This window comes from Mustela nigripes, chromosome 2, assembly GCF_022355385.1.
Source record: "Mustela nigripes isolate SB6536 chromosome 2, MUSNIG.SB6536, whole genome shotgun sequence".
In the NCBI taxonomy this organism is placed as follows: Eukaryota; Metazoa; Chordata; class Mammalia; order Carnivora; family Mustelidae; genus Mustela; species Mustela nigripes.
Window position 1 is genome coordinate 19,671,805 of NC_081558.1, and position 26,893 is coordinate 19,698,697.

A 26,893-nucleotide genomic window follows, 5' to 3' on the forward strand; every position below is an offset into this window, starting at 1 on the left:
TGTTAGAAGACTGGGAAACTGGGTACACACCCTAGAGTACCACCAAGGACCAAGGAGTCCAGGACATGGCAAGGGAGGGTGTGTCCCCATACCATTGTGCTGGCTCCGTAAGGGACACAAGCCTTGGAAACGGCAAGGGTGGGGGCCCCTGGGGAAACAAAGGCCAGACCAGACAGTCCCAGGGCAGGGACACTTCCTCAGGCAGCCAGCAGGAAGGAAGTGAACACAGCCCAGTGGAAGGGAGTGGAAGAACACTGCCCTGACCCCCATTGTTTCCAGCTTTGGGGTCAGCTGGGGCAGGCTGAACCCAGGGAGTTCCCCCAACACTGGGATAGTGGTGATGGGAGATGGGATGCCATCTGGCATGGCAGAGTCCTGGCCCTGGGGCAGTAAGGGGGATAACAGAGGATGACAGGGCCTTATGTCTGGCATCTTATCAGGGAAGTGGGAAGGTGCCCAAAGAAGACCTACAAAGGCTGCACAGGAAGATCCTGCTCCGGATATGACAAATTTAAGCCTCCAAACGACTGGCAGGCCAACTCCCCAAACCCAGAAGCCTGTGTCCCTGAACTCCCTCTTTCCTAACAGGAATTTGGGCTGATGGCCAATAGCCAAACCTAGCAGGGAACCAGCCTTCTAGCAGGGCCTGAGAAGTGTAGGCTGAATGTACACAGGGTCAGCAGGAGGGGAGAACACAGGGTCAGCAAGGAACAAAGAAAGTACTAAGTGGGTGAGTTCTGTCTGATGGAACAGAAGCCCCAAACCCATTCTACTGGTGGTATCCACAGACAGTCCTGGGAGGAAGCAGGTGGGTTGGGGCTACATAGGCTGGTGGTAGGCCAAGGGCATGGTGGCACCCAGCTGAATGCTGTCCACTTAAGATGGATACTGGAGGTCCATGGGGTTCATGTTGTGACCTCATGTGGGGTCAGCTGGCATTGCTGGGGGCAAGACAGCTGTCCCAGAACTACCTGAGGTAATGCTGTCACCTCAGGTCAGGCAGATGGGGCCAATCCCTAGTGAAGCACCCCAAAGCCTTCCAATTCCAGGAGTCTCCACCTATTAAACACAATAGACAAGTGAGTGGCCTTCCATTCTGAGGGGCCCTGCCGTGAGGGGTGTGTGAATACACTGCCACCTGCTGGCCACAGCTGGGATGGCCACAAGGGGGGCTCATCTCGATGATAAAGATGGGAGCCATTGGAGTGGCCCAGTCTAGACATGGGATGTCACAGCAGATGCCACTCTTGTATGCAGGGTCTACAAATAATTTTATTGAAACTAAACAAATAACACAACATCCTTCTTAGATTGGGGGCCGCCCTTCCCAAGCCATTTCCCACACTCTTAAAAGCACAGAGCTTGCACAGTAAGGAATTAAAAAAAAAAAAAAGTCATTTTGATGTAGAAATCAGACTCTGCCCCAACATCATGGACTAGACTATTTACAGACTTTCACATTTTAAGTATTCCTTTATGACTGATCTCTCCTTTCTGTCTCTACCCAGGGGCTTCAGTACCTTCCATTGACTGATCCTGGGGGATGGGTATACTGTAGGGAAAGGGGTGGTGGGTTCCTCACAGCTTTTGACACCAACCTTAGGGGTGCTGTCCCTCACCAAAGGGTGGCAGATGGTCTCCTCCCTATGGCAGGGGTGTGTGTAAGTGTCGGGCTGGTACAAAGGCAAGGAGGATTAGACAAAGTAGGTGGGCCGGGGCAACTCCCCATAGGCACAGGCATCATAGCCCTTCCTGTTCCCGTCTTATGCCCTCTCAGCTGGGGTGTGTGTGTGTGTGGGGGGGGGGACGACAATAAGTAGTTGCAGTGGGGAGGGATCAGTCCAGCCCTGGGTGGAGGAAGAATCCTCCCACACCAGTCCCATCTCCTATTAACAGCCAGAAAACTGTCCATCCATCTGGGGGTGGGAACAGATGAGAAGGTAGGCAGGAAGAATCAGGCTTGCACTGCCCCCCACCTCTGTCCAACATAGGAGGAATCGAGGTAGCAAACGGCTGAAATGCTCCAACAAGGGGGTAAGGGAAATGAGGGAAAGGAAGTTCCCACTTGTGTACAGTTCCCACAGCCCAGGGGCTGGAAGAAGGCAGACCTTGCTTGTAAAGTGCTGTAGTCCCTAGCAGGGCTGGGCCCTAGGCAAGCTTGGAAGAAAGCAGGCCAGGCAAGGGTGCAGGAACCAGGCATTCCTGACCAGCATATGCCCTGCCATGTACCTTGCAGGGATTGCTGGGGAAGGTGGGCTGGTAACTCTGCCATTAGCCCTCACCAGCCGCCAGCCACCTCTTGTCCACATATAAACCAACACCCAACCAACACTGCAGGACTGCCCCGCTCACGGCTGAAGTTTCCAGGCCAATGCAGTTTATTCAGGGTTGTGGCCCCAGCTTAGGTTCCTTAATGGAAGCCACACCTTGAGCCTGGGGGTTTCTTGGTGGGGTAGGGAGCGCTTATGCCTGCCACTCCCCAGGCTCACACCTCATAGAGGATCACAGGAAAATCCACGTGGATGCGGGGAGGATCCAGCTTCACGATGCCCTGCCATGGAAACAGAGGCTAGTGAGGGCCAGCTCCTCCCCCAAGACATGCACATCCCACCATGACAGCAGACCACATCTGGGGTCTCCACACACTCAACACAGGCTCTATGACCACTGCCCAGACCCTCACCTGAGGAATCAGGTTCTTATGCACCCGCCTCAGCTTGGCCCTCTTCTGCCCATTCTTGGTGACGATTGTCTCCTCGTAGAACTCGTGAGCCAGATCCCCATCCTCATCATAGAACATGGAGCTGTGTGGAGAGAGAGGGAACGGGCTGGGCTGGAGCCCCACACCCAGTCATGGCAAATGACCAGACTACAGGGAAATGCGCCCACCTCCAAATGGGGAGCAACCTTGGTGGGAGGAAGAGAGGATAATATGCCCGAAGAATCCTTTGTTTAGGGCTTGGGGTCTACTAGAAGCAAGTGGGGAGTGGGATGGTAGCCAGTGCTACTCTGTCAGTCTCCCAGAAGAGGGATCAATCAGAGCACGTTGTCATGGCAGCCACAGCCAGTTCTCATCACTGGTTTGCTCAACAAAAGCAGCCATTCCAACATCAGGCCCTTGTCTTCACCCAGGACTTCTAGAGTGGGCAGGATGATGGCTTGGGCACGTGTCTCTCTCCAGAAGATGCTGCTGGCCGTGGGCCAACCTGAGATGTCAGATTCCTGAACTAGAAGGGAGCCTAAAGAGAAAAAGGTTGAATCCTCCCCACCCACCCCAGATGGCTGGTGTGGCCAGACTACCACTGTTGAGTCTCCCTAATATCTACAGCCAAATCTCCAACATCACTTGAGTACCATTTCCATTGGCCCACAAGGAGGAGGCCAGTATGACGCTCCTATCTGGACCCGTGGAAAAAGAGAAGGGAGGTCAGTACTCCAGATGTGAAGAACATACCTGGGTGAAGGTCTTTTTACCAAGGTTCCATCAACTCTGGGGCCCAGTCCTACTTTCGCGGCTACTACCCTCAGAGGTCTAACCCCACGACGGTGGGGAACGAAACCAGTCAAAACAGGGTTATTCTTCCTTCAGAAGAATTGGGGGAGAGGGAGGCTAGGAGCCTTCAACTTTCATGCTGGGAAGAAGGGGATGAAAGAAAGAAATTCTGAAGTCTCAGGGAGGCTCCAGCTCAGCTTTACCGTGCCCGCCCATGGACAAGCCTCAGGCCCACTCTTCCCCTAGAGAGACCTTCCAAGCAGCCAGATCGCTAGGGACTGACTGCTCTGCTTTCCCCACCCCTTGCTCCCACGGGTGCCCGAAACATCCGACTCCTCCTGGAGCTCCCTGTGACGGGGAGCGCCCCGCTGCCCGCCTGTCCTCCCCGGGGCGGAATCCGCGCCCTTACCCGCGGCGCGTGAATACGAAGGGGGGCACGACTCGGCCTCGCGGCCGCACCAAAGCTTGCTCAGCGACCGACGACTCCGGGCCTCCGCCCCCCGCCGCCGAGGCGAAGGGCCACAGGCCCCGAGCTTTGGAGCCGCTGGCGCCCATGTCAGGGCCGCCGGCGCATGGCGAGCCCCTCGGCCGCTTTGCTTTCACAGGGCCGTGGGCGCCGCCATGCCCTGCCCGAGCCTCAGCTCGCAGGTGCCGCCGCCGCCGCCGCCTTCTGTAGGTTCCGCTGTCTCCACGGAAACCTCACTTCCGCTTCCGCACGCTCCGCACGCTGCCTTCTCTGATTGGCTGCTTCTCTCGTCGGTCCGCGGGGCGGGACCAATAGCGGCTCTCGGAAGCTAGGCATCCCAGCAGGAACCGCGAAACGTCAGGTCCCAGCAGGCCACGCTCTCCCCAGCTGGGACAGCTCCTACCCAGTCAAGCGGAGGTTGTGTCCTCCTGCTTTCATGTGTGGCGTCTCCGACGTCCCCGGCCCCCAGAAGTCAGGTCCAGCGGGCTGCCCAACCACCAGCTTCCCCACAACCAGCCCTTTAGGGCTGCCCCAGCCAGGCCCCGCATTGCCCGCCTGGCTTCGTTTTATACCCACACCGTTTCTGTGATCACCACTGTTGCATGTAAAGAAACCAAACCTAAAGAAAACTAGGTAATTGGCCAAATGTATAGCTACGGTCAGTCTGAAGAACTTTGGTTCAGTGTTCTTTCCAAACCCACTAGAAGGCATACTTCACGAAGGCAAGAATTAACAGCTAGACCTTCGGGGCCATGAGCAGCATCTGGTCCTGGTCCATAGTAGCAGCTCAGTAAAAACGCCTCCCACAGCTTAGAGTGTGTGTGTATGTGTTGGGAAGGGTGTGGTTTCCCTAAATTCTAGCTTATATTCTTGCCTGACCTGAACCCCCATGGTGGTGCGTGTTTACAGTCCCTATTTGTACCCCCACATCCTTCAAATATTGGTCAAATGGTGACTTTTAAAAGGTGCTCTATGAGCCTGTCCATCACTCTTGGTAGCCACTGGCATGAAGGCAACTTCAGTTGAGGACCCATAATAAAGAGTTCCAAAGCAGAAATCTCAAATCTTTATTCAGCCAATTCTCTTCAGGCCCCAGGCCCTGATGATGACTGTCACCCCCACCCCCTTCCCCACAGGAGGCATGCAGCTGAGGCCACAAAATAGTACATACATTCGCACACATCATCAAAAATAACTGAGGGAAAGACCCTCGCTTTGATAGGCAAAGAAGGCACAGACCTGGACCAGTGCCCACATTCACACAGACCCTGGCCTAGGGACATCCTCCTTGGAGGAGGCACTGAGGCACTGTTGCTGCACCATGAGCCAGCATTCCCTGACCCCAGTGTGTGTGAGGAGTCAGAAGCCACTGTAGAGGGAAACCTAGACTCGTTCCCCATGCCTGCCTTATTTTGAACACCTGCCCTTGGCTCCGACTGTCCTGACACCCCATCTGAGACCCAACACATACGACCCTTCCCCATAGATGAGGGCCCTTATCCCTGCAAACATGACCCTATTCTGTTTGTAGGGTTTCCCAAGATTCTGGTATCTGAGACATGAATTAAAGAGACTTAATTCTGCTCAATCCCTGCTGCAAGCCTGGAGCAGCTTTCTGAGGCAACCCCGGCCCAACATGACCCACTACACAAAGGGCAGAAGAGCCATGCTCTGCTACACTTATGGGTGGACACAGGGGGCCAGCTCCTTTGCTGTTCTCTGGGCTCATTCCCCCTGGTAAGAGATGACCTCCATGCACACTCATTCTTCAAGCCACATGGGCCCTGTCACACTCACACGGCACGCTCTCGGCGCTGCCTACTCTCCTCCTTTCCCCCAGGGGTACAAGAGGTCACCCCAGGGGACAGGCATGCAGGGCTTCCTGAATCTTCTGACGGCAATAGGAGTACTTTTGCAGGATCTGGCGCAGGTGTTCCTCTTCCTCCCGCTGTAAGATGCGCAGGAAGTTGTGTAGTTCGGGCATGCTGAAGGCATCCCACTGCAGGTGGAAAGGAGGGAAACAGGCTGCAGCAGGCATGGCCAAATCAGCAGGCCCTCCCCAGCGAAGAGCAGCAGTCATGTCACACAGCTAGGATAGGGCTTTCTAATGTTACGTTCTTGCCTGAATGGCCTGTGCTAGGATTCTTGACAATAGTCTGTAGAGAAGATGGGCCCCATAAAGTAGAGCAGTCACCTTGAAGACAGGCAACCAAACCAGATGTCACCCAGTTATCTGTGGAAAGGCTATGCCCACACTCTGAGTTTAATACTACTCCATAGACCCAAAACTTTGAAGCCAGAAAGCTTCTAGGTAAAAAGTCATAATGGTTGAACAGGAGCCTCCCTGATGTGGGCCCATCTGTGGTTTGTTTTTTTTTTTTTTTTTTAAAGACTTTATTTATTTATTTGACAGAGTTCACAAGTAGGCAGAGAGGCAGGCAGGGAGGGAGAGAAGAGGAAGCACGCTCCCCGCCAAGCAGAGAGCCCGATGTGGGACTCAATCCCAGGACCCTGAGATCATGACCTGAGCCGAAGGCAGAGGCTTAACCCACTGAGCCACCCAGGTGCCCTGTGTGTTTTGATCTGGCTTGGAATCACCATACTATCAAGAGGAATTCCTGTATCTCCTGAGGACTTTCCACAACAGAAAAGAACAGACCACCAAGACAATTCTTCCCGGCATCTTGGGACAAGCCTGTGACCTTGGTTTGAGTGGCCTGGAATGCTTCACTGTAGCTACAAGGTTCACATACTCTTAAAGAGGCTTTGCAGGGCTTTTTCTCCAGTCCTACTCTTCCTTCCAACTTTACTGCAGCTGTGACCCATCAGCCTTATCCAGTGACAACCAAGAAGCCAAAGAGGGCTGGGTACTCACATTCACCTCCCCAGAGTCATTCTCCTTGAGGACAAAGCTTAGGGCCTTCTCGCTGGGCCCTGCAAGGAGCCGGAGCCGCAGGGGCTGCTCGTCATCCGACAGCTTCCGGAGGTACACTGAAGGCCAGGCAGGGAGAAGAAAGTTACCTGATTAGAGTCAGGCCCAGCCCATTCAGCCCCTTACACATGGTGCATGCATATATACCCTCATACATGGCGGGGAGGGAAGCCTACCTTGGCCATGGCGTTCAGCTCGCTCAAAGAGTGCAAACTTGCGGGGGTCATCCACCACCAAGAATTTGCGAAGTAGGGCCTCAATGACCTCACGTGCCCGCGTGCGTGACAACACATGCAGGTGCTTGACAGCATCCTTGGGCAGGTAGAAGGAGGTTCGGCGCCTCACAGCTGTGCCCCGCCCTGTGCCCCGCCTGGCATCCTGCAAGGAGGGTGGCTTCTTGCTGGAGGGCACTGAGACAGGGCGTACCAGCTTCAGTTGAACCTTGATGAAGCCTGTGTAGGAGCCATCCTTGTTCTGAAGAGGAAAAACCAAACCATGACTATGTTCCACATGAGATGGAACAGATTTGGACACTGCTAGTCCACTTGGGGCTAGGCTAGGTGTAAATAAATTACTGCTTAGGCCCACCCAAGAATACCTTAGCTGTGACTTCAGCTGTAGCCTCTCCCCACACCCCCTTCCCCAGGCTGTCAACTCACCAGGCTCATGAAGAGGTTGCTGTTGATCTGGCTATTGTACTCCTTGATCTTCTGTTCAACCTCAGCCTGAGAAAGGTCAGGTGTTTCCCACTCCACAGGCTCGTCCTGTAAGAGGGGCCAGCATGGACACAGGGTCCTTAAAAGAACCCACCCCACTGCAACGCACGTCACATACAGGGAGGTGAGTCTGCGTGGGCCACTTTGAAAAAGCAGCCTCTGGAAACTGAAAAAGCAGCCTTTGGAAACTTTGGAAGCTTGAGTCCTGATGAGAAGAAGCCACCATTGCTCCTGGTTTTGCATGCAATGGATGGGCAGAGCAACGGCCAAGTCATTTGGCTTCTTTATGCTGCCTACATGGGGCCTCCTTAACACTGGGTGAGGCCCTAAGGATACCTTAAAACCAAGAAAACTGAAGAGAGAAGGCCAGGGGCCAGGAAAAGATGTGGGATTCTTATTGACAATAAAAGCAACTTTCAACTGCACAGCCTGATTCCAGCACCTTAGTTAGGTGGGGTCAGGAGTGTTCTGGAGAAGGAAGACCACTCTGTCACTCTGCCCCAGCAAAGGGCCATGACCACCCGGCGAGAGGTCTGGGACTGGTGCACACCACGAGCCCAGCCAGGCACAGGCATGAGGGTAAGGGCAACCTCTACAATTTTAACACCTTCTGGTGAGGGATCTGGGGCCAGCCCCATATGTCTCACACACTGTGTCATGCCATTTGATCTTGGCCAAGCTGCGCCAAAGGCAGCTTCAGGCCAGGCTCCAATCTGCCTCCTGGTAGAGCTGGTCCCACAAGTGCTAAGCAGGTAGGCTTCTGCACCTCCTCCCTCCTGTCTGGAGGTTCAGCCCAAAGACTTTTTTCCCTCTACCACTCAGCCCATCCCCCACTCCTCCAGGGGCTGGATTCTTGTTGGAAGGGTGGAGTATGGACCAGGGAAGCCAGGGCTCTGAACAAACACTTTTCTATCAAACTCCCCAGTTCCATTGCATCAGCCTTACTTCCTGTTGACGTCAGGCCCTGGCTGGAATGGGAGTGTCACAGATGCAGCTGAGATCACTGCTGACCAATGCTTTGTCCCAGGGGAATTCTTACCAGCTGGGCTCCTCCAAAATGACTTGTGTCTAGCTCTGAGCCCAGGAGAGGCAGGCTTCTCCCTAACTGGTGCTTTGGAGCCCCCAAGCTTAAACCGTCCGATGGGGATGAATAAGGAGGACACATTAGATGGTAGGGTGCTCTTCATCTAGACAGCCTTTTATTTTTATTTTATTTTATTTTTTTTTTAGATTTTATTTATTTTATTTGACAGACAGAGATCACAAGTAGGCAGAGAGGCAGGCAGAGAGAGAGAGAAAGGAGGAAGCAGGCTCCCTGCTGAGCAGAGAGCCCGATGTGGGACTCGATCCCAGGACCCCGAGATCATGACCTGAGCCGAAGGCATCGGCTTAACCCACTGAACCACCCAGGCGCCCCTAGACAGCCTTTTAGCAGTATGCTCTTTACCTAGAACTTTCCAGTAAGTATGTGGCACTTAAAACTTAAGTTGGGGCCTCAGAAGGGGGCATTGGGGGAGGTGTGGAAACTGAAGCCTACTTGTTTCCCCAAGTCTCCAAAAAAAAAAAAAAAAAAAAAAAAATCTGGATGGAGGAGAGCACTAAGAAGTGAAAATCTCAGCAGGGAATTTTCGAAGAAAAATTTTCTTCGAAGGAAATCTTACTGGGGGCAGGGAGGACTCCTTCAAGACTAGTAAAGAACAAATGGTGTGGGCCCTGGGAAATGGGAGATTTGGAGGGTAAAATGAAGGCTGGAGCCTGGGAATAAAGGGAGGATGTGTTTGTTCAGGCTGGAGGAGAGGGCTTGGGACAGGAAGGAGTACTAGGATAGGAGAGTGCTGTGGGGCAGGAGAAAAGCTGAACAAACTTCCAAACCCCAGCAAGAAGGAAGAGAATTCTGTTCACAGAACGGTGAGCACAGAGATGGCACCAACTTATTTCCCTTCCTTGTGATGGTTCTGAGCTCCAGCCTGAGGATGAGAACACTTGCTCCTTTCTCTTCCTTCCCAGGTCACCTAGGAGCCCTGGACTGGGGTGCAGTGATGCACTGATCTATGTTCCAGTCTCTTCCCCTCTCCAGGTGAACCTCCCTTAGGTTTTGTTTGTTTTTGCCTCCCTTAGTATCTTTACTCATAAAATAAGGGACTTAGACTGGAGGCATTGCACTGTCCTGTCAGTATTCTAAAAGAATAAGAAGTTTCTTTTTCTGCTTCCAAAGATTCCTGCTGGAGGATTCCAACAGCCCTCTGTGTGCACAGCAGGACCATGGAGTTTCCCTTCTCCATGGTGACCCACCCTCCACTCTGCCACTGTCCACAGTGACTGATGGCTTGTATTTTACCTACAACTGGGGACTCCCCAGCCACCTTTTCAACTGGTTAGTGTCTTGTGGTTTTCTCACTGTTTCACAATGGAAAATGGCTCAAACCTGAGTGACAGAAAGTCCCAGGGATCCAGTCAAGCCTTGCACCAGTCAATTGACCCAGAGTCAAAGGTCTGGGCTGAATTTTTGAGTAAAATTTAAAGAGTACAGGGGTGCCTGGGTGGCTCAGTCGTTAAGCATCTGCCTTTGGCTCAGGTCATGATCTCAGGGTCCTGGGATCGAGCCCCACATGGGGCTCCCTGCTCAGCAAGAAGCCTCCTCCCTCTTCCACTCCCTCTGCTTGTGTTCCCTCTCTTGCTCTCTCTCTCTGTCAAATAAATAAATAAAATCTTAAAAAAAATTTTGAAGAGTACAAAATTGTCATCTAAAAGTCCCTTTTTGTGGCTCATGTAAGGAATTCTGCTGCATTGCTGCAAGGTATTCGGAGCTTCACGGTCCCCATCTCTCTTTCCTGATGCTCTGTGCAGGGTGCTCTCCTGAGGTGTACCAGCTCCTGTATAGTTACTTGAGCTTGGTGGTCACACTCATGGCACACAGAGGTTTCTGATAATGGGGACACCTAGAAGACTCAGAGAGGAACAGCTGCTCCAGCATCCCATCTTATAGTTCTGGATTAGTAACTCCTATCTCTCTTGATCCCACCTCTGAGCTTTGTACAATCTAGCCTGCCTCACCTCCCGTGGATAAATGCTCCTGTTTGCTTACAGTCCAGAACTAGGCTTCCTTTCCACCTTCCTTCCCATCGGTGTGGACCTCTAGGAAGGGTATTTAGGAATCTAAATACCTAAAATACTTAAAGTATTTAGGAATCTCAATACCCTTCCTACAGGTCCACACCTATTTGAGTATACGTGCTGCCTAAGCGAGCACTCCAGCAAGGTCCACTCCAGAATCCTCCACATTCCAGAAGCCAGAAGCCAGTGGCAGGCCAGGACTAGTAAGAGGTGGGGACTCAGCTGGCTCCGTCCAAGGGGGGGCATGGGGGGGGGGGGGTGAGGGAGAGTCCGAACCTTCTTCCTAAACACATTTCCCAGTTCCCCGCAAGGACACCTCCCTTCCACTTCCTCCCACCACCCCCACCCCCGTCCCCTAGAGAGGAGGTGGGAGCGTCTAAACGCGGAAATCGAGGTGCTCGTCCAGACTGAGGGGTCGGCTTTACTCATAGGTGGATAATGCCCATCCCGGATCTACCCCAAGCCACGTAGCTGCTTCCCCTGGTTCAACCGGTCTGTGACAGAGACATCAAGGCCTCGGCACCCGGCATCGAGGCGCTGAGAGTCCCGCACACGGTTCCGCAGGCTGGCCCCGGGGCGGTATGGAATCCCAACTGACGGAGGAGTGGGACTGCCCACAAACTCGAGCAGACAACTTAGTGTGAAGGGGAAGGGTCCCAGCGACTGTCACCGGCCCGCCGCCCAAAACCCTGGCCCCCACCTGGTCCCGACGCGGCCTGCGAGCCAGTGAGGTACGAGCCGTGAAGTACTGTTCGAGCTCCGAGTCTGAGTCCTCCTGGCTGCAGTAACCACTGCTTGTTGTGCTGCTCCAGGTCATCTCGAAAGAAGGCGTCCCCGCATCCGCCTCGCCCATCGCCGCGCCCGCCCGCCAGCCAGCTCCCCAAGTCCCGTGCGCCGGTAGCCTCCAACCACCGCCCCAGGCGCGTGTGCGCGTGCGCCGCGATCCGAGTTCGCGCGGCAGCCGTTAACACTGAAACGTAGACAGCCAGGATCCGGCACTCGTCTCATTGGGGGAGGGACTTCGGAGGGCGGGTTCCTACGCGCCACGCCTCCAGGAATGACCTCATAGCCCAGGCAGCTCGGCTCGGCTCTGCCTCGAAGACCCCTCCTCTCTTGGGGAACAGGTCCGAGCGTGTGCGCATGTGCACCAGCGTGGCCGCAAGACCGGATGCGGATGCGGGGAGGTGCGGAAATTGCGCGGACGCGGAGTTAGGGCGATTCTGGGCCGTCCGCGCGTAGTCGGCATCCCTGGCACCCTTTCGAGCCCGCGCGCAGAATTAGCCTTTCTCTGTCGCGGGAAACCCCCCGTTAGAACGCTCTTTGCGCGTAACGCCGCGCGGCCTAAGCAACTCCTGCAGTGTGGCCGACAGGTCTGCGCGCCTTTTCCGTACGCCCCCCCTGCCCCGCGCTCACCACGTTCGTGTCCAGCTCCAGCGCAGGTTCCCAGCCCAGGTCCCGGGGCCCGCAGCAGTCCAGGCAGACAAGCGCGCGGCAACGGTAGTGGCATGTGAACTTGCAATCTGCAGAGAGGCCTGGCGGTGAGGCGGAGGAGCCCCAGCTACAGTTCAGAGAAGCATTCCGGGCACGGAAGAGAACCCCCGGGATGAAGGCCGTTGCCCGCCAGGCTCTGCATGACCGGCCTTATCTTAAGGTCTTGTTACCCCCCGCTGCTATACAGATTCTAGTATTGGTCCCCTAACGTCTGGAAACTGACGGGAAGGCCTCCGGCGGTTAGGGATCCAGCCTGTTGAACGGCTGGATCTTTCGCACTGAGTGCAGAATATACCCCTCCCTCATTGTCAACGCCCCCCCCCCGCCCCGCCATCTCCGCGCATTTAACAAAAGCCTTTAACACTTGTTCTCTTCCGTCATCTGTCTCTACATCCCTCGCACCAAAACTTACCAACATTCATCTACATACACTGCTTACCGTCCTCTCTCCTTTACCCATTCCAGTCAGGCTTGCCCCTCCCTCCAGAAAACGAGTTAGGGTCCTCAGCAACATGCGCAGGGTCGCATGCCAGGTCCCTTCATCCTCACCCCCTCAGCATCATTTGATGCTTACTCTCCTTGATTTCCAGAGCTCCTTGCTACCCCGGTTTCCCGGCAGCTCCTGCTAAGTTCCTTTCGTTCTGTCTCAACACCCAGATCTAATGGAGAGTGTCTAAGGCTCAGTCCTCATCACTGCCCTGCTCTGTGTACACTTACCTACACCAGATCCAAGACTTCCATCGCTGACCTCCCTCCTTAGGTCGAAGCCCCTGTCAACCCAAAGTGGCCAAAACAACTCTTCACCTCCATCCTCCCCTCACCAGAGCACCTCATCTTAGCAAAAATTGCTACTATCCCAGTTTGACGTTAAAAAAAAAAAATCCAAAATCACCCTTGATTCCTCTCTTCTCTTTGCTTCTGACACACACCCAAATTGTCCAGTATTTTATCTCTGTCCACTTTATTTCTCCTTGGGAACACTTCAGTGTTCCAGCCCTTGTTCATGGTTGGTATTCTGTCACAACCCTGGTGTTCAGGACAGACTCTTGTTCTGGATGAGAGGGTCTCCATGCCTACACAAGTCTGGTACACCTTCTCTAAATGGTGTTTAGAGGGTGTCTATCCCTAAATGGGCTAGAACAGTGACTCTCAACTACTCTCAATTCCAGTGGAATGATTTGTTTTCTGCCAATGGCTGGTACACTCCCAGTGATTGATTCAACAGGTCTGAAGTCCAGGCATAGGGGTTTGGAGGGCTGTAAAATCCCAAACGATTCTAGCTGGTGTATATAGCCAGTGGGGCAGCAACCTCTGCTTGCTGGTGGGTGACTCCTGGGAGGCAGAAGGGCTGCTGGTGTGTGGTTGTGTTTCATGTTTTGGCACCTGGCTGGGTCTGCGATAGGTATTTGCTCAACAAAATTCCTATTTGCAGAGGACCCACCCAAGATACTTTCCCCCTGCCCCCCTCCCATAGGGGGTAAAACTTCCCCCATCCCAGAGATTCTGGAGAAGGACATGGTGAGTGAATCTTTGGGAAGGGGTGGGCCTGGGAACAGGGACTTATAGTGAGTGGTGGAAACAAAGCCTTTCTCAAGAAGAGCCAAGACACTTTAAAGATAAAAAGCTTGGAATCAGCACCTTATTCATAGTTATTCGTCGGCAGCTGCCTCTGCGCAGCTGTGCCCCGATGCAGGTGGAGTAGGACAAGGATATACACCATCTATCCTCCTGCACTCTCTTAAACGACGGGTCAAAGCCAATGCACCTGGCCCGCGGGAACCGATCCTGCCGACCGACCCCCTCCTTTGCGACTTGACACGCAGCGCAGGCGCTGCCTCTTGGCCGCCCGTTTCGCTCTCGCCAGCGCGCGGGGCTGCTACTCACGCGCGCACTGCAGGCCCTTGCGCACGACGCCCCAGATGAAGTCGCCGCAGAGGTCGCACCACGTGTGCGTGGCGGGCCCCGCGGGCTGGAAGTGGTGGCCGCGGCCCGCGCCCAGTTGCCGTGCGGGATTGCGCGAGGTGCCGGGCGCGATACGCAGCGCGTTGGCACGCTCCAGCCGGGTGCGGCCCGGGCCGGCGCGCCGCGCGGGTTCCAGTTCCCTCAGTTCAATGAGTTCAGGTTCCGTGGACATGGCCGATTCCGGCCCGGACTCCCGCCGGCTCTGGGCGCCCGCGAGCGCGGGGCGGGCGGGGCCGCGGGGCGGGCCGCGATACGGCGCCGCCCCCGGGATCCCGGCAGGGCCGCGGGAGAGAGTCGGGGCTAGCCGCGCAACGGAAACCTGGGCGCTAGGGCTGTGTCGGCGCGCAGGCTGAGTGGGGTGGCGAGGGCGTGGGATGGCGAGCGCTCTCGCAGGGTCCGGGCCCTCCCTCTCCTTTTCTCCCTGCATCCCGGGAGCACCCCTCCTGCTCACACCGATGACGACCTCTGCGAAGGGCCACTCGAAGGCAGGCTGTTTCTAGAGGCCAGCTTTACTGTGCTAGAGGAACAGGGTCCCCACATCCGGCTCTTGTCTTTGCCCCCGCCTTCCTGCTCCAGCTCGCAGAGGCAGCGCCCTCAGCCTACCCGCTGGGTAGCGCAGGAAGTGGGGAGCGCTTTGCTGGGGAAGATGGGTCTGTGCTCGCTGCGCTCACCACCTGGGAGGCTGGAGCTCTGGCAGAGGCTAGGCTGAGATCCTGAGGTTCAAGGGCACACTCTTGGGTGGGCTGTACGGGTGGCTGGCCTTTAGCAGCTGCAGCCTTCATTTGGCTCTGTCACCTTGGGCTGCCGGGACACAGGCCTTTCCATGCTTCTCCCAGTGCTTGACCTGGCACTCCCTGCAAGCAGGCGGGCTGGTGAGCATGCAGAGCTAGCAGAGGGTCTGAAAGGGGGTCTTAGGGGTCCAAGGTCCCAGGATGCCCTCACCTGCAGCAATACCATTCACTCTGGCACCTTGAGCAGCGTTTGGAGGCTTCTGCACTGCAGTAGGCACAGCGGGGCCGCTCTGGGTTTATTGCCTCCAGGACGTCCAGCCTGTAAGTCTCAGCCCATCTAGGAAAGAGGTCAGAAAAGCCTGGCTGGGCCTGGCCTGTGGGCACACAAGAGCACCCCTGCCTATGCCCGTGCCTTCTGCATCCCTTCCACCCCTTCTGCTTGCTCAGCAGGCCTCACCTTCGTGCCTGCAGCCGCAGGTCCTGCTCTGAGGCGCTGAATGTGTGCCTCAGCTGGTGCTTGGCAATAGCCTGCCACTTCCCTCTGTTCTCTCTCTCCAGCCGCTCCCAGATTTCTGGGATCTGTGGGAGAAATGCGCAAAGTGTCAGGGAGGAGCTGGCAAGGCGGGGAGTTGTCCTGAGTCACTGACTTCCTAGTACCTACCTGTTCCAACACCAGGTCCTTCTTAGGGGGCTGGGTTTCAGCCAGGGCCAGGTGGGCCAGGAAGCCCTGCAGGTCTGCCAGGTTGGGCAGCTGGTCGAGCAGTGTGTCCGTGAGGAAGGCCCGAAGCTGCAAGAGAGTCCAGGGAAGGCCAGTGTGAAGCAGGGCTGACCAGAGAGGGCCTGTGCTGGGCTGGGCTGAGGTGCTTGTGGGGACCGTGTCGCTTGAGGTTCAGGGTCTAGAAATAGGACTGGGGCTGAGGTAAGTGGGCTGCACTGGGCTGGGGTGGGCTGGCGTGGCACTGCAACCGGAGGAGGGCCCCACCTTGAGTAGCTGGCCCTTGGCAAAGCTGGTGAGGTGGTAGCGGGCCCGGGCTTCAGGGCTTAGTAGCAGGTTGTACAGAGCGATCCACACCTGCCCATCCAACTTGCTCAGCTTTTGCTGCTCTGAGGGGGCCACTGTCTGCCAACGGCCACCCTCAAAGTGCTGCAGCTTGCCTGGGGAGAGGAATGGGGGTTGCTCACTCAGCCACTACAGCTGCATGGGCTCAGGACTGGCCCAGGTTGGGGCACTGCTTCCTCTAGAGCAGGGGGAGTCCTTAGTAGCAGACACAGAGGCCTTGCCTGCTGCATAGCCCAGGTCCAAGCCCATCCCACGTGAGGCATCCCTGGATCCACTGCGAGCTAGCGGGCAGAGTGTGTTTCCCCGGGGCAAGCTGCCTGTCTCCGTCAGTCTGAGAACATGTCTCCGGGCAGCTGTGAGCTGGGGCTTAGGCAGGTGGGGGAGGACCTTACCTCCTTCCTGGCGGCTCCAGGGACTGTGTTCCAGCAGTTCCACCAGGAGGCAGGGCAAATTGTGGGTACTGAGCATGCGGTTCAAGGTGCTCAAGGAAAGGCTAGGTGTGGTGGTGGAGAGAAGTGAGCAGAGGCTACAGGCCCGGGATCCCAGTCCTCCACTGTAGGCCCCAGGCCTGGCAGGACTGCCCACCTGTCCACACAGTCTGTGATGTAGCGCAGCACTGAGAGGGCCTTCAATGCGATCTCAAACTCCATCAGTTCAGCCTGCTTCTGCAGCTCCTGGGGGTGGGGGGGACATGGTGCTTAAGCTGGGCCACCCCCAGCTTGCTCAGGCTCCGAGGGAGCCCGGTCTACCCATTGGCACCCCCAGGGAACCTCAACCTACCTGTATTGGGGTGCTGTACTGGGACTCCTCCTCAGGAGGGCCACCACGGCCACTCTGGGCCACCAACAGAGTCAATTTTCGGTGGCAGTAGTCTACCAGGTCCAAGACAGTGTCTTCTGCTGACTCACACACTTCCTGAGAGGGAGATAGAGGGGAGAGGGGAAACATTCTGTCTCCAATGCTCTCCCCACACAGCCACAACCTCCCTTCCCTGTCAGGCCCTAGCGTGGGGCAACAGCTGGTGGGCAGGGCTGATGCGTCACCTTGTGGAAGAACACGGTCTCCAGAAGGTTGACAATGGAAGCCTCGTGGTGTACCTGTCAGATAAAGAGAACAGAGCCCGGAGCTGCTGAGGAAATTACTAGCTCTCCTCTTGAATCCAGAGCCCTCTAAAGGCACAGGCGGGGTGTGACCAGGGGCCTAGCTCACCACCATGTATATGGGAAAAGTGTTCTGGGGCTTGAAGTCCTCCAGCCTGCACAGCACAGGGAACACCTTCTGCTTCCACATCTCCACTGCAATCAGCTCCTCCACCAACGTTGGGATCTTTGAGGGGGAGGGGAAAGGACAGGGATGAAGCAGGCCTACCTTGGCCTGGCAACCCTCCCATCCCTGGCTCAGCCCTCCCTGACTCTCCTCAAAGTCCCCTGGGCCCCTAGATTCTTTCCATAGGCACCTTCCCAATGTGTCTCCTGCACCTTAGACCTTCATTTCTTTCTTTCTTTCTTTCTTTTTTTTTTTAAAGATTTTATTTATTTATTTGACAGAGAGAGATCACAAGTAGGCAGAGAGACAGGCAGAGAGAGGAGGAAGCAGGCTCCCTGCTGAGCAGAGAGCCCGATGTGGGACTCAATCCCAGGACCCTGAGATCATGACCTGAGCCAAAGGCAGCGGCTTAACCCACTCAGCCACCCAGGCACCCCGTAGACCTTCATTTCTAATTGCCCTTGATATCTCTGTGGGGACATTCCTCATGCTTCCTATAACTGGCTCTTGCCTAGTCCCTAGGTTGCCTTGTTCTCCTTTACATCTATGCTCTTGTCCCTTCTGTCCCCATCCAGATGTTCCTCTCAGGCTGGCTCTCCTGCTGATGCCCTCCCTCTCATCCCAGTCCTTTGGCCTCCCAAGGTTCTAGTGTGCCTTGACCTCATCCTTACTTTCCTAGTCCTTTCCCACCCTCCGGCAGGAGGCTCCACCTTTCATCTGCAGAAGAATGCTTTTGCAAAGTGATGCCTTAGGTTACTTATCTGAGCCATGTCCTGGCTCAAGTTCCAGTCAGGCTGATCCCTGGTTTCTTTCTTTCTTTTTTTTTTTTAAAGATTTTATTTATTAATTTGACAGAGAGAAATCACAAGTAGACGGAGAGGCAGCCAGAGAGAGAGAGAGAGGGAAGCAGGCTCTCCGCTGAGCAGAGAGCCCGATGCGGGACTCGATCCCAGGACTCTGAGATCATGACCCGAGCCGAAGGCAGCGGCTTAACCCACTGAGCCACCCAGGCGCCCCATGATCCCTGGTTTCTAAGTCCTCTCTCCTTGAGGAAGAGGAAGAGAAAGGCTACCTCCTTCCATGCCAGAGTCCCACCCTGTTCTTTTTTTTTTTTTTTTTTTAAGATTTTATTTATTTATTTGACAGAGAGAAACCACAAGTAGGCAGAGAGGCAGGCAGAGAGAGAGAGAGAGAGGAGGAAGCAGGCTCCCCGCTGAGCAGAGAGCCCGATGCAGGACTCGATCCCAGGACCCTGAGATCATGACCTGAGCCGAAGGCAGCTGCTTAACCACTGAGCCACCCAGGCGCCCCCACCCTGTTCTTTACTGAGGGTCCCCTCTGGCCTGACAGTCTATTCAAGGATGTCTTTAGAATGTGGGCCCTCCCCCCACAGCCTAGGCTGTTCTTTGATCCACAACTACCTCCCAAATCAAGCCATGCCACACACTTGGATTGGGTGCCAGAGTCCTGTACAAAAGGGGCACAAAATCAAAGGTGTAGCACATTCCTCTCTTTTCCCTTGGGGAAGACAAGTGTACCACGCCGAGGGAAGTGGCACCCAGGGTGCTCCTGAGAGGTAGAGTGGTGGTGTGGGAGGTTGTGGGAAGGCAGGAACCATGCCTGTGATCCCAGCATACCTTCCCATGGGTGACCAGCAGCTCCTGGATGGGCTCCCCCTGGCTGGCTGTAGCATCAAGGATAGCCTGCATGTTCAGCTTCTCCAGATTCTCATGCTGCTGGTTCCACCTGTCCCAGAGAGTGGGGGTGTATGTGCATTTGGGAGCACACGTGTGCCGTAGGAGTGGGGGTGGGCTGGGTCCTATTGAAGCCTAACCTGATCCTGAGGGGCCAGAGGGGGCTCAGGGCCATATACTCCTAAGTCGGAGAGCTCTGTCTCTTCACCTGGGGGCTCCCCCACACTGGTCACCCTCTCCCCCATGTCAGGTCCCTACTCCTCCATTCAAGGACTCCGACCCCGTGGCTCCGCCTAACCCCTGGATCCAGCTGCCTCACCCTCCGGAGCCCATGTCGCGCGGCGGGAAGCTGCGCAGCCCCCGCACCAGCACGTCAGCCTCCCCTGGCAGCAGCAGCTCCAGGTCGCCCATGTTGTGGCCGCAGAGAGCGAGCGGGAAGCGGGGGGTTCAGCTGACCCCGGACAGCAGCCGGCGCTGAGGTGCGAGTGCTGAAACTCTCGGAGACGAACGTCTCCCGCGGGGTCCAGGTCTTGGACGCCGCAGTTGCCGAGCGGTTTAGATGCGCTGGTACTCGCAGTCATGGAAACGGTCAGCTCGCGCCTGCGCAGTGCCGCCTGCACAGGCGCCGGCCACGCCCCCGGCCGCCTCGCCCTCCCGGAGGCTGGTAGCGACCCTCTTTGGACTCCCAGAACTTTACCCCTCACCTTCGACTGGCAGCTCCTGGGTCTGCCCTGAGTGCCAGACTGCTGTGGCCTAGGTTCCCTCCTCGGACGTCAGGTCGACCCGCACAGGGATAGGGTCACTCTGCCCCCTCCAGCTCTTTCAGCCGCGGATCCACCTCGGCCGCGCGGATGCTCCTCTCCGTGGCTTCCTCGTCCTACTGTGTCTCGCACCCGGCTCCACCTGTTGCCTCTACCCCCACAAAGTACTGCGCAGGGCCCACTTGTCTCCATCCTAGCCTAGCAGACTGCCATCAACCTCTCTCGAAGTAACTGCTGTCGTCTTTTTCTGGGTGACTCTATGGCTGCCTCTAGCCCTTGAAATAGTATGTCCAAAGCAGCTTACCAGGAACTCTGCAGTATCAAGCTCTTGCCCCCTCAGTACCTTGGGACTTCTTTTCTTGCCCCTCTCCCCATTGCCTCCTATGTTGCAGCCCCTGGGGCCTCTCTTGGCTTCCTCATGCATCCTGTTTTTGCTTCAGGGCTTCCACATCTGTTCCCTCTGCCTGGAATACTTTTCCTCCTTCAAGTCTCAGTTGAAAGTCACTTCAGCGAGGCCTTCCTTGCCCATTTAATCCAGAACAACCCCAGCTCCCATCCCCAACTCATTCTTCATGACAGCTTCCCGATTGTTTTTCGGCTGTTCATTTCAATTAATAATTAGCTGGCACTTTTACTTGTGCATTGTCATTCATGCCCACCAGATGGCGCAGCAGAGCGCCAGGACCGCGGCTATTTCACCGCCAGTCCTCTGGTGGCTGGTTCAGAGGCAGTACTCAATAAAGGTAGGTTGAAATGGATAATTTTATTTACAGAAGTTAGGGTCACCCTTGAGACAATATGGACGGGTCTACTGGTCTAGCTCTCATGCACCGGGGAGCACTTAGCAGGAGAGAGAGCAGCCACAGACGCATGTAACCCCCACCAGCCTCATTTCCAACAGATGATGATGTTGGGGTCATTTTCCAGCCGTTCATCAAGTTCATGGTAGCTCATGCCTGTTTGGGACAGTGCAGGTAAGGTGAGCAGTCTTGGCCTGGCCACCTGCCCTGACCCCACCCCAGCTGCCCTGCCTGTCTCCACCTGTCTTGCAGCAGATCTCATCATAGCTGTGGCAGCCTGTGTAAAGCCGGGCAGGGTGGCTCCGCTCCTCCCGAGACACCCGCACGGGGTACTTCTGTAGTCGGCGGATGAGGTTCTTCATCAGCCCGAACTGGATCAGCTTCCTGGGGTGGGGTTGAGGGAGAGAGGGGTGATGCCCTGGCCAGGGCTTCCTCCAGCCCCGCTAACCCTTTCCTGCAGTCTCCCTTCTGATTTTGTTGGCCTCCGAATGTATCACCTCCAGGAAGCCTGCCTACACTAGTAGTGCCACATGATTCGCTCAACAGGAATCTCCAGCTTCCTTTCTAACCCAAGGCTCCAGAGAGACGTAGAATGTATCCGCTTTCATGCAAACCCCTTGTGCCCCTGGGGATCCTCTTCTGACCGTTCATCAACGCGCTGCAGCTGCTGGGGGTGGCGGCCAATGAGGTCTCTCACAGTCGTGCCAGGGCTCAGGCTGCAGTACAGCTGGAACACATCCCGGAGACTGGCCCTCTTGTGCCCTGTGGGCACCGAGGGTCAGCTCTGCAGGTAGCCCTGCCCTCCCCAAGACGGCCTCCCCCAGAGCCCACCACTACCTTGTTTGGTCACATAGGATAAACAGGCCTCTTGCAGGGACTTGTCATCTACGAGGTCCTGGACCTTGGGTGTCGGGCAGTACACATTGGAATACTGGAGGGTAGCAGGAAGCACAGGGGCCTGAGTGAGGGGCTTGGAAGTCTGACACCGCCCCAGTCTGGCCAAACCATGTAACTTACTCTCTGCTTAACCAGACCCCAGACTCACCTACCTGGAGGATGGACACCAGTGTCACGACGCCATAATACCTGGGGGAGATAGTTGTGCTCAGCTTCTGAGGGCCATGCCTTCCCACCTCTGCATGTGGGGTCCTGAGGGTCTTCTCTGGCTAGCAACCCTGTCCCAAGTGTGACTGCTGCCCCACTCACAGCAAGTTCTGGATGGCGATGCGCACCAGGTTGAGCTCCACATCTGCCTCGGCTGAGATCTTCTGGACATGGCGGAAGCCATCAATATAGGGCAGGATCTGGGAAAAGCGGGGCAGTGTAGGGCAGGGTCAGTAGGAATGGGATGAGGCCAGAGCTGTGGCCAGCCCTAGGTGATGATACCCAGGAAGGGATAGCACACCTGTTGTGTGGTAAGGTCCCACTGTGAGTTGAAGAAATCCTCCTTGTCCTTGGTAAAGACAGGCACATCATACTCCTGGGCCACAGGAGGGTCAGGCCGCTGCTCAATCACTTTCAAGTGGATGGTGTTGGACTCATCTGCAGGGGACCCACCCATATCTTCAGTGTCGTCTCTTTCAAGAGGACCTCAATTACCCTTCAGTTCTCCCAGCAGCTCTTGAGGCAGGCAGGTGGCCCTGGGTAGGGCCAGTCTCCCCCACCCCCACCTTAAGTAAGCTCCATGTCCAACGTGGGGCTTGAACTCATGAACTCAAGATCAAGACTCACATGCTTTACTGACTGAGCCAGCCAGGTGCTCCCAATCTCCCCCTTTTAGGGAGCAAGAGACAGGTCCAGGGAGGGAAGGGAACATACCCAAGGAGCATGGAGAGCTCTTCTGGCCTCCACATCCCAAATCCCAACATGCACTGGACCCTGGACATCATTAACCCAGCTCACTGGGCCACCAATTTGTTCATAAGTCTTGCCCATGGCTGGGCTTGCCTTCCCTTGCCATATTCGTATCCCTCCTCTACCCCTCTGCTGTCCTTGAAAAGGCAGGGCCATACCGATGGGCAGAGTGCACCGGCCTGAGGCATTTAGCTCCTCCAGCAAGATGGTCATGATGGGCACCAACTTCTGCTTGCTCTCCTCTGTTGACACGAAGCTGCTCTCTAGCTGGATGGAGTATGGACAACATGGTGGGCACACCTCAGGAACCCTGGCTGGTATCCTGCCCTGGCAGATACCCAGGTTTGGAGGGCTTTGGAAACATTTGCCTGCCTTCCCCTTCACTCAAGCCCATCCTGTTGCAGACCTCCAGTGTGGTCAGGTAGCCAGCCAGCTTTTTGACGATGGGCTCGAGGGCACAGGTCTTGGCCTGGGCATCACACACGAAGCCTAGGTTGAAAAGCAGGGCATTGCGGCTGTACTTCTTGTGTTCAATGCACACGGGGCAGCCGATCAGTTTCTTCTCCATGGCTGTGCTGGATGAGGGGAACAGGTGGGAGCAAAGTCAGGCTCCTTCTGTCCCCAAGCTCATCCACTCCTCAAGGGACATTCCCTCCCTTCCCCACTAGGGCCTCACACAGTGATAAGCTTGTTCTGCAGCTCTGGCTTGGTGATGATGTACACCTGGACTGTGTCAAACAGCTCTCGGGAGATGAAGTCTTCAGGGACCTGGGGAGGGGAGTGGTAAGAGGCCCCTTAGTGGACCCTGGGACAATGCAGAGTACACTGGGTGACCCCCCCAAAGCCTAAGCCCTCTTGTCCAGAGATTCTCCTCTCCCCCATCCACCCAGACCTGCCACTATTTTGTGTTTCCAAACATATGCCATGTTCTCACCTGCCTCCTGGCTTTTGCATATGCTGTTTCCCCTACCTGGCTCACTCACTCCTCCTCCATCTAAATTCCTAAACATCCAGGAATACTACTAGGCCATGCACCCCGCCTCTCTTGGGAGCTGGCACCTCCCTGGGGTCTCTGCAGCCCGATTTCCCACAATCATTGTCTATGGGTTGTTTGCCCCGTCACACCGGGAGCCTGGGACCTGGGTCTGAGTGGCCTCTCGATTCACGATTCTCCGCGAATGAAGGAGTGGTATGCCTGCGTGCAGCATGGGCTACAGGAATCCACCGCTTCTGGGCAGCTTGCTCAGCTCCCGGGAGCGTCTCTCTCCCACGACCCCCACGACCCCAGCCCCGCGGGCACGGATGGCACCTGATAGGTGATCTTGGGTCCCAGCGTGGGGTGGAACTCGCTGAAGAATATGCATTCGATGCGGCAGCCGCTGCCCATGACGCCGGCAGGGTCCAGGTCAGTAGACCCTGGCTCCTGGACCCCTGCGAACACCCGTCGGAGACAGCCCTCAGGCCTGGATAGCCAAGGCAAGCACGCCTGCGCACTCACGCACCGGTTAAGCTGTCTGCTTAACAGCGCTTGCGCAGAGCGACTGGGAGGTGTGGCTGGAGGTGGGGGAATCTTGTCTCAGGAAGTCCTGGCTGGGCAGACGTCGCACCCGGAAGTGAAGAGGCTCCGCGTCGGAGCGGCACCGCGCGCGGCAGTGCCCCGAGTATTCAGCTTTCTCGGGACGAAACCACCGCATCGGGTCAGCGCTGCGGGTGAGGCAGGCGAGTCCCTAGCGTGTAGGCGCAGCATGCCAGCGGCACGTAGGGAGACTGTGCGCGAAGGGATTCAGGCTATAATTTGGTACGCAGATGGGAACTACAATTCCCGTAGTGCTTCACGCCCTTTTAGCTGGCGCTCCCGCGCGGCGACGGCGTGACGCCCGCTGGGATTTGTAGTCTATTACATGGCCTTGCGCATCCTACCTGGAAGGTGGGCCAGGGATCAGTGCCTGTTCAGATGCGGGTACACGCCGACAGGCTGCCGGTCCTCGACTATTCCTAGTGCCTGTGTTGGTATTGTCCCTTCCTACCTTAACTTCTTGGAAGAGAGTGGCATTCCTGACCCGCAACCTTTGCTCCAGTGAGAAGAGTGGACAGCAGGCACCTGAGACCCTTGCTCATTCTACTATGCTTTCAGTCTACAGCCATTGGCCTGGTTGACCATGGCCCTTTCTGTGGAGACCGAGTCGCACATCTACAGAGCTCTGCGCACGGCCTCTGGGGCTGCTGCCCACCTTGTGGCCCTGGGTTTTACCATCTTTGTGGCTGTGCTTGCCCGGCCTGGCTCCAGTAAGTAGAATTCATAGTTGACTTCTGGGAAGGAAAGTGCTCCTTCTCCTGGGGAGCAGGAGCAAGAGGAAGCCTTGGGCCTGACTCCAGGAAAGGCTGGCAGCTGGGGGACATCCTATGTATGGAGTGCTAAGTGGGGAGGAGGTGAGTGTGGGGGTTCTATCAGTTTGGCCAGAGTACCTGGCTTCTCTTTCCTTGTCTTGGTGTCCCACTTGGCTGCCCTTTGTGAAGTGCTAAGAGGAGGGAGAACTGCCAGAGTGGCACAGCATGGCCTCTGCTCCACGGAGGGACCAGGAAGCAAGGTTAGGTAGGGGGTGAGCTTGTTGCAGTAAGAGGGGGCTAGCAGTTTGGCAGTGCTTCCTTGGGTGTTGGACTGCCCATTTTCCTCACCCTGTGGGGGATTGATGTGGCTGGGTTCTTCTTGCCTCAGCCTCACAAAAACTCCTTTTCATTCCAGGTCTGTTCTCCTGGCACCCCACGCTTATGTCTTTGGCTGTAAGTAGTGCACCTGGCCAGCTCTTAGGGGTGGGAGGGAGCACAGGTATGGGTGGTAGTCCTGACAGTCTCTGAATCCTTATGGACACTTCATATCTCTTAGGAGGGATGGAATGTGGGATTGGAGAAGTGGCGCACTCCAATTCCTTCATGTGGTTCATACCCCAGACTTGAACCATAGTATTCAAAACCCAGAGCAAATTGGTCTAAGCACAAAATGAGACTTCACCCACTTCCAGGCAGGAAGCTTAGAAAATGCATTTGGGTCTACCTGTGTCCCCTTTTACCTTAATCTATAGTGATACATTGAATTTTTCTTCAAACAGTGCACCCATGTGGCCAGCTCTTGCCAAGAAATTGTATCCAGCCCCGTGTCAGGGAAACAAAGCCTGTGAATCATTTATAACTGCCACATCTCAAACCTAGTGTTTGCTGGGTAATATAGCAGAGATGACGTTTTAGCATATCACCTAGGAAGGAGTGTGGAGACGTACATACTTCTCGCCAGTTACTCAGGGCAGATGTTGGCCCTGGCGTTTCTTACTCTTACTGCACCAAATGGATACTCTTGTCACTGGGGAGAGTGAAAAGGGAGACTGCCCAGAGTGCCTGGCAGTTTAGCAAGTTACCTAAACCTCTTTTTCCTTCAGCTGAGCAGCACCCTGACTTTGTTTCCCATCCCTGTCTCCCCAGTTCTCTTTCCTGATGACCGAGGCACTGCTGGTGTTCTCTCCTGAAAGTTCGCTGCTGCGCTCCCTTTCGCGGAAGGGCCGAGCCCGCTGCCACTGGGTGCTGCAGCTGCTGGCCCTGCTGTGTGCACTGCTTGGTCTAGGCCTTGTCATCCTCCACAAGGAACAGCTTGGCAAAGCGCATCTGGCCACGTGGCATGGGAGGGCAGGGCTGATAGCTGTGCTGTGGGCGGGGCTGCAGTGCTCTGGGGGTGTGGGGCTGCTCTACCCCAAATTACTGCCCCGATGGCCCCTGGCTAAGCTCAAGCTGTACCATGCCACTTCTGGGCTGGTGGGCTACCTTCTGGGTAGTGCCAGCCTCTTATTGGCCATGTGTTCGCTCTGGTTCACTGCCACAGTCACTGGTGGGGTCTGGTATCTGGCTGTGCTGTGTCCTGTCATTACCAGCTTGGTCATCATGAGTCAGGTGAGCAACGCCTACCTGTACCGCAAACGGATCCAACCATGAGCTCTTCCCAGCCTGGAAGCCTGGATTTGCCCCTCAGCATAGCAGCTGGGGCTGGGACCTCCTGGACTCTCTCAGCTGACCCAAGTCATGGGAGCACCTTGGGCACTGGGACAGGTTAGAGTAGGAGTCTTGTGTGTGACATTTTGCTTGCTCCTCACCCTGAAGTGCTTCCCCTTTCCTTCTGTACTGTCAGAGGAGTTTACGAATGGTGTGGCTGGATGAAGTGGGGGATGAAGACTACTTCCCCGGCCACTCACCTCTTACTTGTACCGGTATGTCCAAAAATTACAGGAGAGAAAAAAGGAAAATAAAAAAAGAATGACTGTGATTGGATGGGAGGAATAGCTTAGAGTTGGGGATAGTGCTTGCTAATGCTGTCAGCATGAACAAACAGGCAGCTGGGCAAGCTGGGGACCCCCGTCCCTGGCTGCTCACTGCAGGGCTGAAGCTGTCCCAGCACACAAGGTTCCAGGATCCGGCTGCTGAGCGGCCTGTGCCACGAGGGCCCTAGAGCTGTAGCTGTGCGTGGTACAGCTTTCAGTCCCCCAGCTGCCCGCTGTGCTGGTGCCTCCAGA

General features: G+C 55.8%; 5 protein-coding genes across 10 annotated transcripts; 1 reads left to right on the forward strand and 4 right to left on the reverse strand.

Annotated features, from left to right (window-relative positions):
- Nucleotides 1-1,254: 1,254 nt before the first annotated feature.
- On the reverse strand, nt 1,255-4,183 carry TUSC2 (tumor suppressor 2, mitochondrial calcium regulator). The gene is made up of 3 exons (XM_059387834.1): nt 3,903-4,183; nt 2,684-2,804; nt 1,255-2,551 (listed from the first exon to the last, which is right to left on the reverse strand). The coding sequence occupies exons 1-3, from the start codon at nt 4,046-4,048 to the stop codon at nt 2,486-2,488; spliced, it is 333 nt and encodes a 110-aa protein (XP_059243817.1). The 5' UTR covers nt 4,049-4,183; the 3' UTR covers nt 1,255-2,485.
- Nucleotides 4,184-5,012: 829 nt separating this feature from the next.
- Nucleotides 5,013-14,387, reverse strand: RASSF1 (Ras association domain family member 1). Of its 3 annotated transcripts, none has more exons than XM_059389795.1 (6): nt 14,097-14,387; nt 12,135-12,241; nt 7,551-7,655; nt 7,068-7,365; nt 6,835-6,950; nt 5,013-5,958 (listed from the first exon to the last, which is right to left on the reverse strand). In XM_059389795.1, the coding sequence occupies exons 1-6, from the start codon at nt 14,344-14,346 to the stop codon at nt 5,812-5,814; spliced, it is 1,023 nt and encodes a 340-aa protein (XP_059245778.1). In that variant the 5' UTR covers nt 14,347-14,387; the 3' UTR covers nt 5,013-5,811. The 3 variants fall into 3 exon arrangements, with proteins under 3 accessions (XP_059245778.1, XP_059245776.1, XP_059245779.1); XM_059389793.1 differs by having other exon boundaries at nt 12,135-12,253; XM_059389796.1 differs by lacking the exons at nt 12,135-12,241; nt 14,097-14,387 and adding an exon at nt 11,422-11,674.
- Nucleotides 14,388-14,419: 32 nt separating this feature from the next.
- On the reverse strand, nt 14,420-20,141 carry ZMYND10 (zinc finger MYND-type containing 10). Of its 2 annotated transcripts, none has more exons than XM_059389792.1 (12): nt 19,991-20,141; nt 18,869-18,977; nt 17,175-17,291; nt 17,009-17,062; nt 16,746-16,880; nt 16,551-16,639; nt 16,358-16,458; nt 15,888-16,060; nt 15,567-15,692; nt 15,363-15,484; nt 15,117-15,242; nt 14,420-15,028 (listed from the first exon to the last, which is right to left on the reverse strand). In XM_059389792.1, the coding sequence occupies exons 2-12, from the start codon at nt 18,938-18,940 to the stop codon at nt 14,953-14,955; spliced, it is 1,191 nt and encodes a 396-aa protein (XP_059245775.1). In that variant the 5' UTR covers nt 18,941-18,977; nt 19,991-20,141; the 3' UTR covers nt 14,420-14,952. The 2 variants fall into 2 exon arrangements, with proteins under 2 accessions (XP_059245775.1, XP_059245774.1); XM_059389791.1 differs by lacking the exon at nt 19,991-20,141 and adding an exon at nt 19,245-19,488.
- A 289-nt stretch (nt 20,142-20,430) lies between these two features.
- On the reverse strand, nt 20,431-23,826 carry NPRL2 (NPR2 like, GATOR1 complex subunit). Its single transcript, XM_059389797.1, has 11 exons — nt 23,650-23,826; nt 23,017-23,108; nt 22,747-22,915; nt 22,499-22,607; nt 21,892-22,028; nt 21,693-21,790; nt 21,536-21,572; nt 21,324-21,417; nt 21,131-21,248; nt 20,728-20,870; nt 20,431-20,642 (listed from the first exon to the last, which is right to left on the reverse strand). Exons 1-11 carry the CDS (start codon nt 23,725-23,727, stop codon nt 20,575-20,577), a joined length of 1,143 nt encoding a protein of 380 aa, XP_059245780.1. The 5' UTR covers nt 23,728-23,826; the 3' UTR covers nt 20,431-20,574.
- A 97-nt stretch (nt 23,827-23,923) lies between these two features.
- LOC132011358 (transmembrane reductase CYB561D2) lies at nt 23,924-26,646 on the forward strand. 3 transcript variants are annotated; one of them, XM_059389799.1, is made up of 4 exons: nt 23,924-24,050; nt 24,475-24,626; nt 25,084-25,121; nt 25,815-26,646. In XM_059389799.1, the coding sequence occupies exons 2-4, from the start codon at nt 24,500-24,502 to the stop codon at nt 26,316-26,318; spliced, it is 669 nt and encodes a 222-aa protein (XP_059245782.1). In that variant the 5' UTR covers nt 23,924-24,050; nt 24,475-24,499; the 3' UTR covers nt 26,319-26,646. The 3 variants fall into 3 exon arrangements, with proteins under 3 accessions (XP_059245782.1, XP_059245783.1, XP_059245781.1); XM_059389800.1 differs by having other exon boundaries at nt 23,924-24,037; XM_059389798.1 differs by lacking the exon at nt 23,924-24,050 and adding an exon at nt 24,055-24,138.
- Nucleotides 26,647-26,893: the final 247 nt, after the last annotated feature.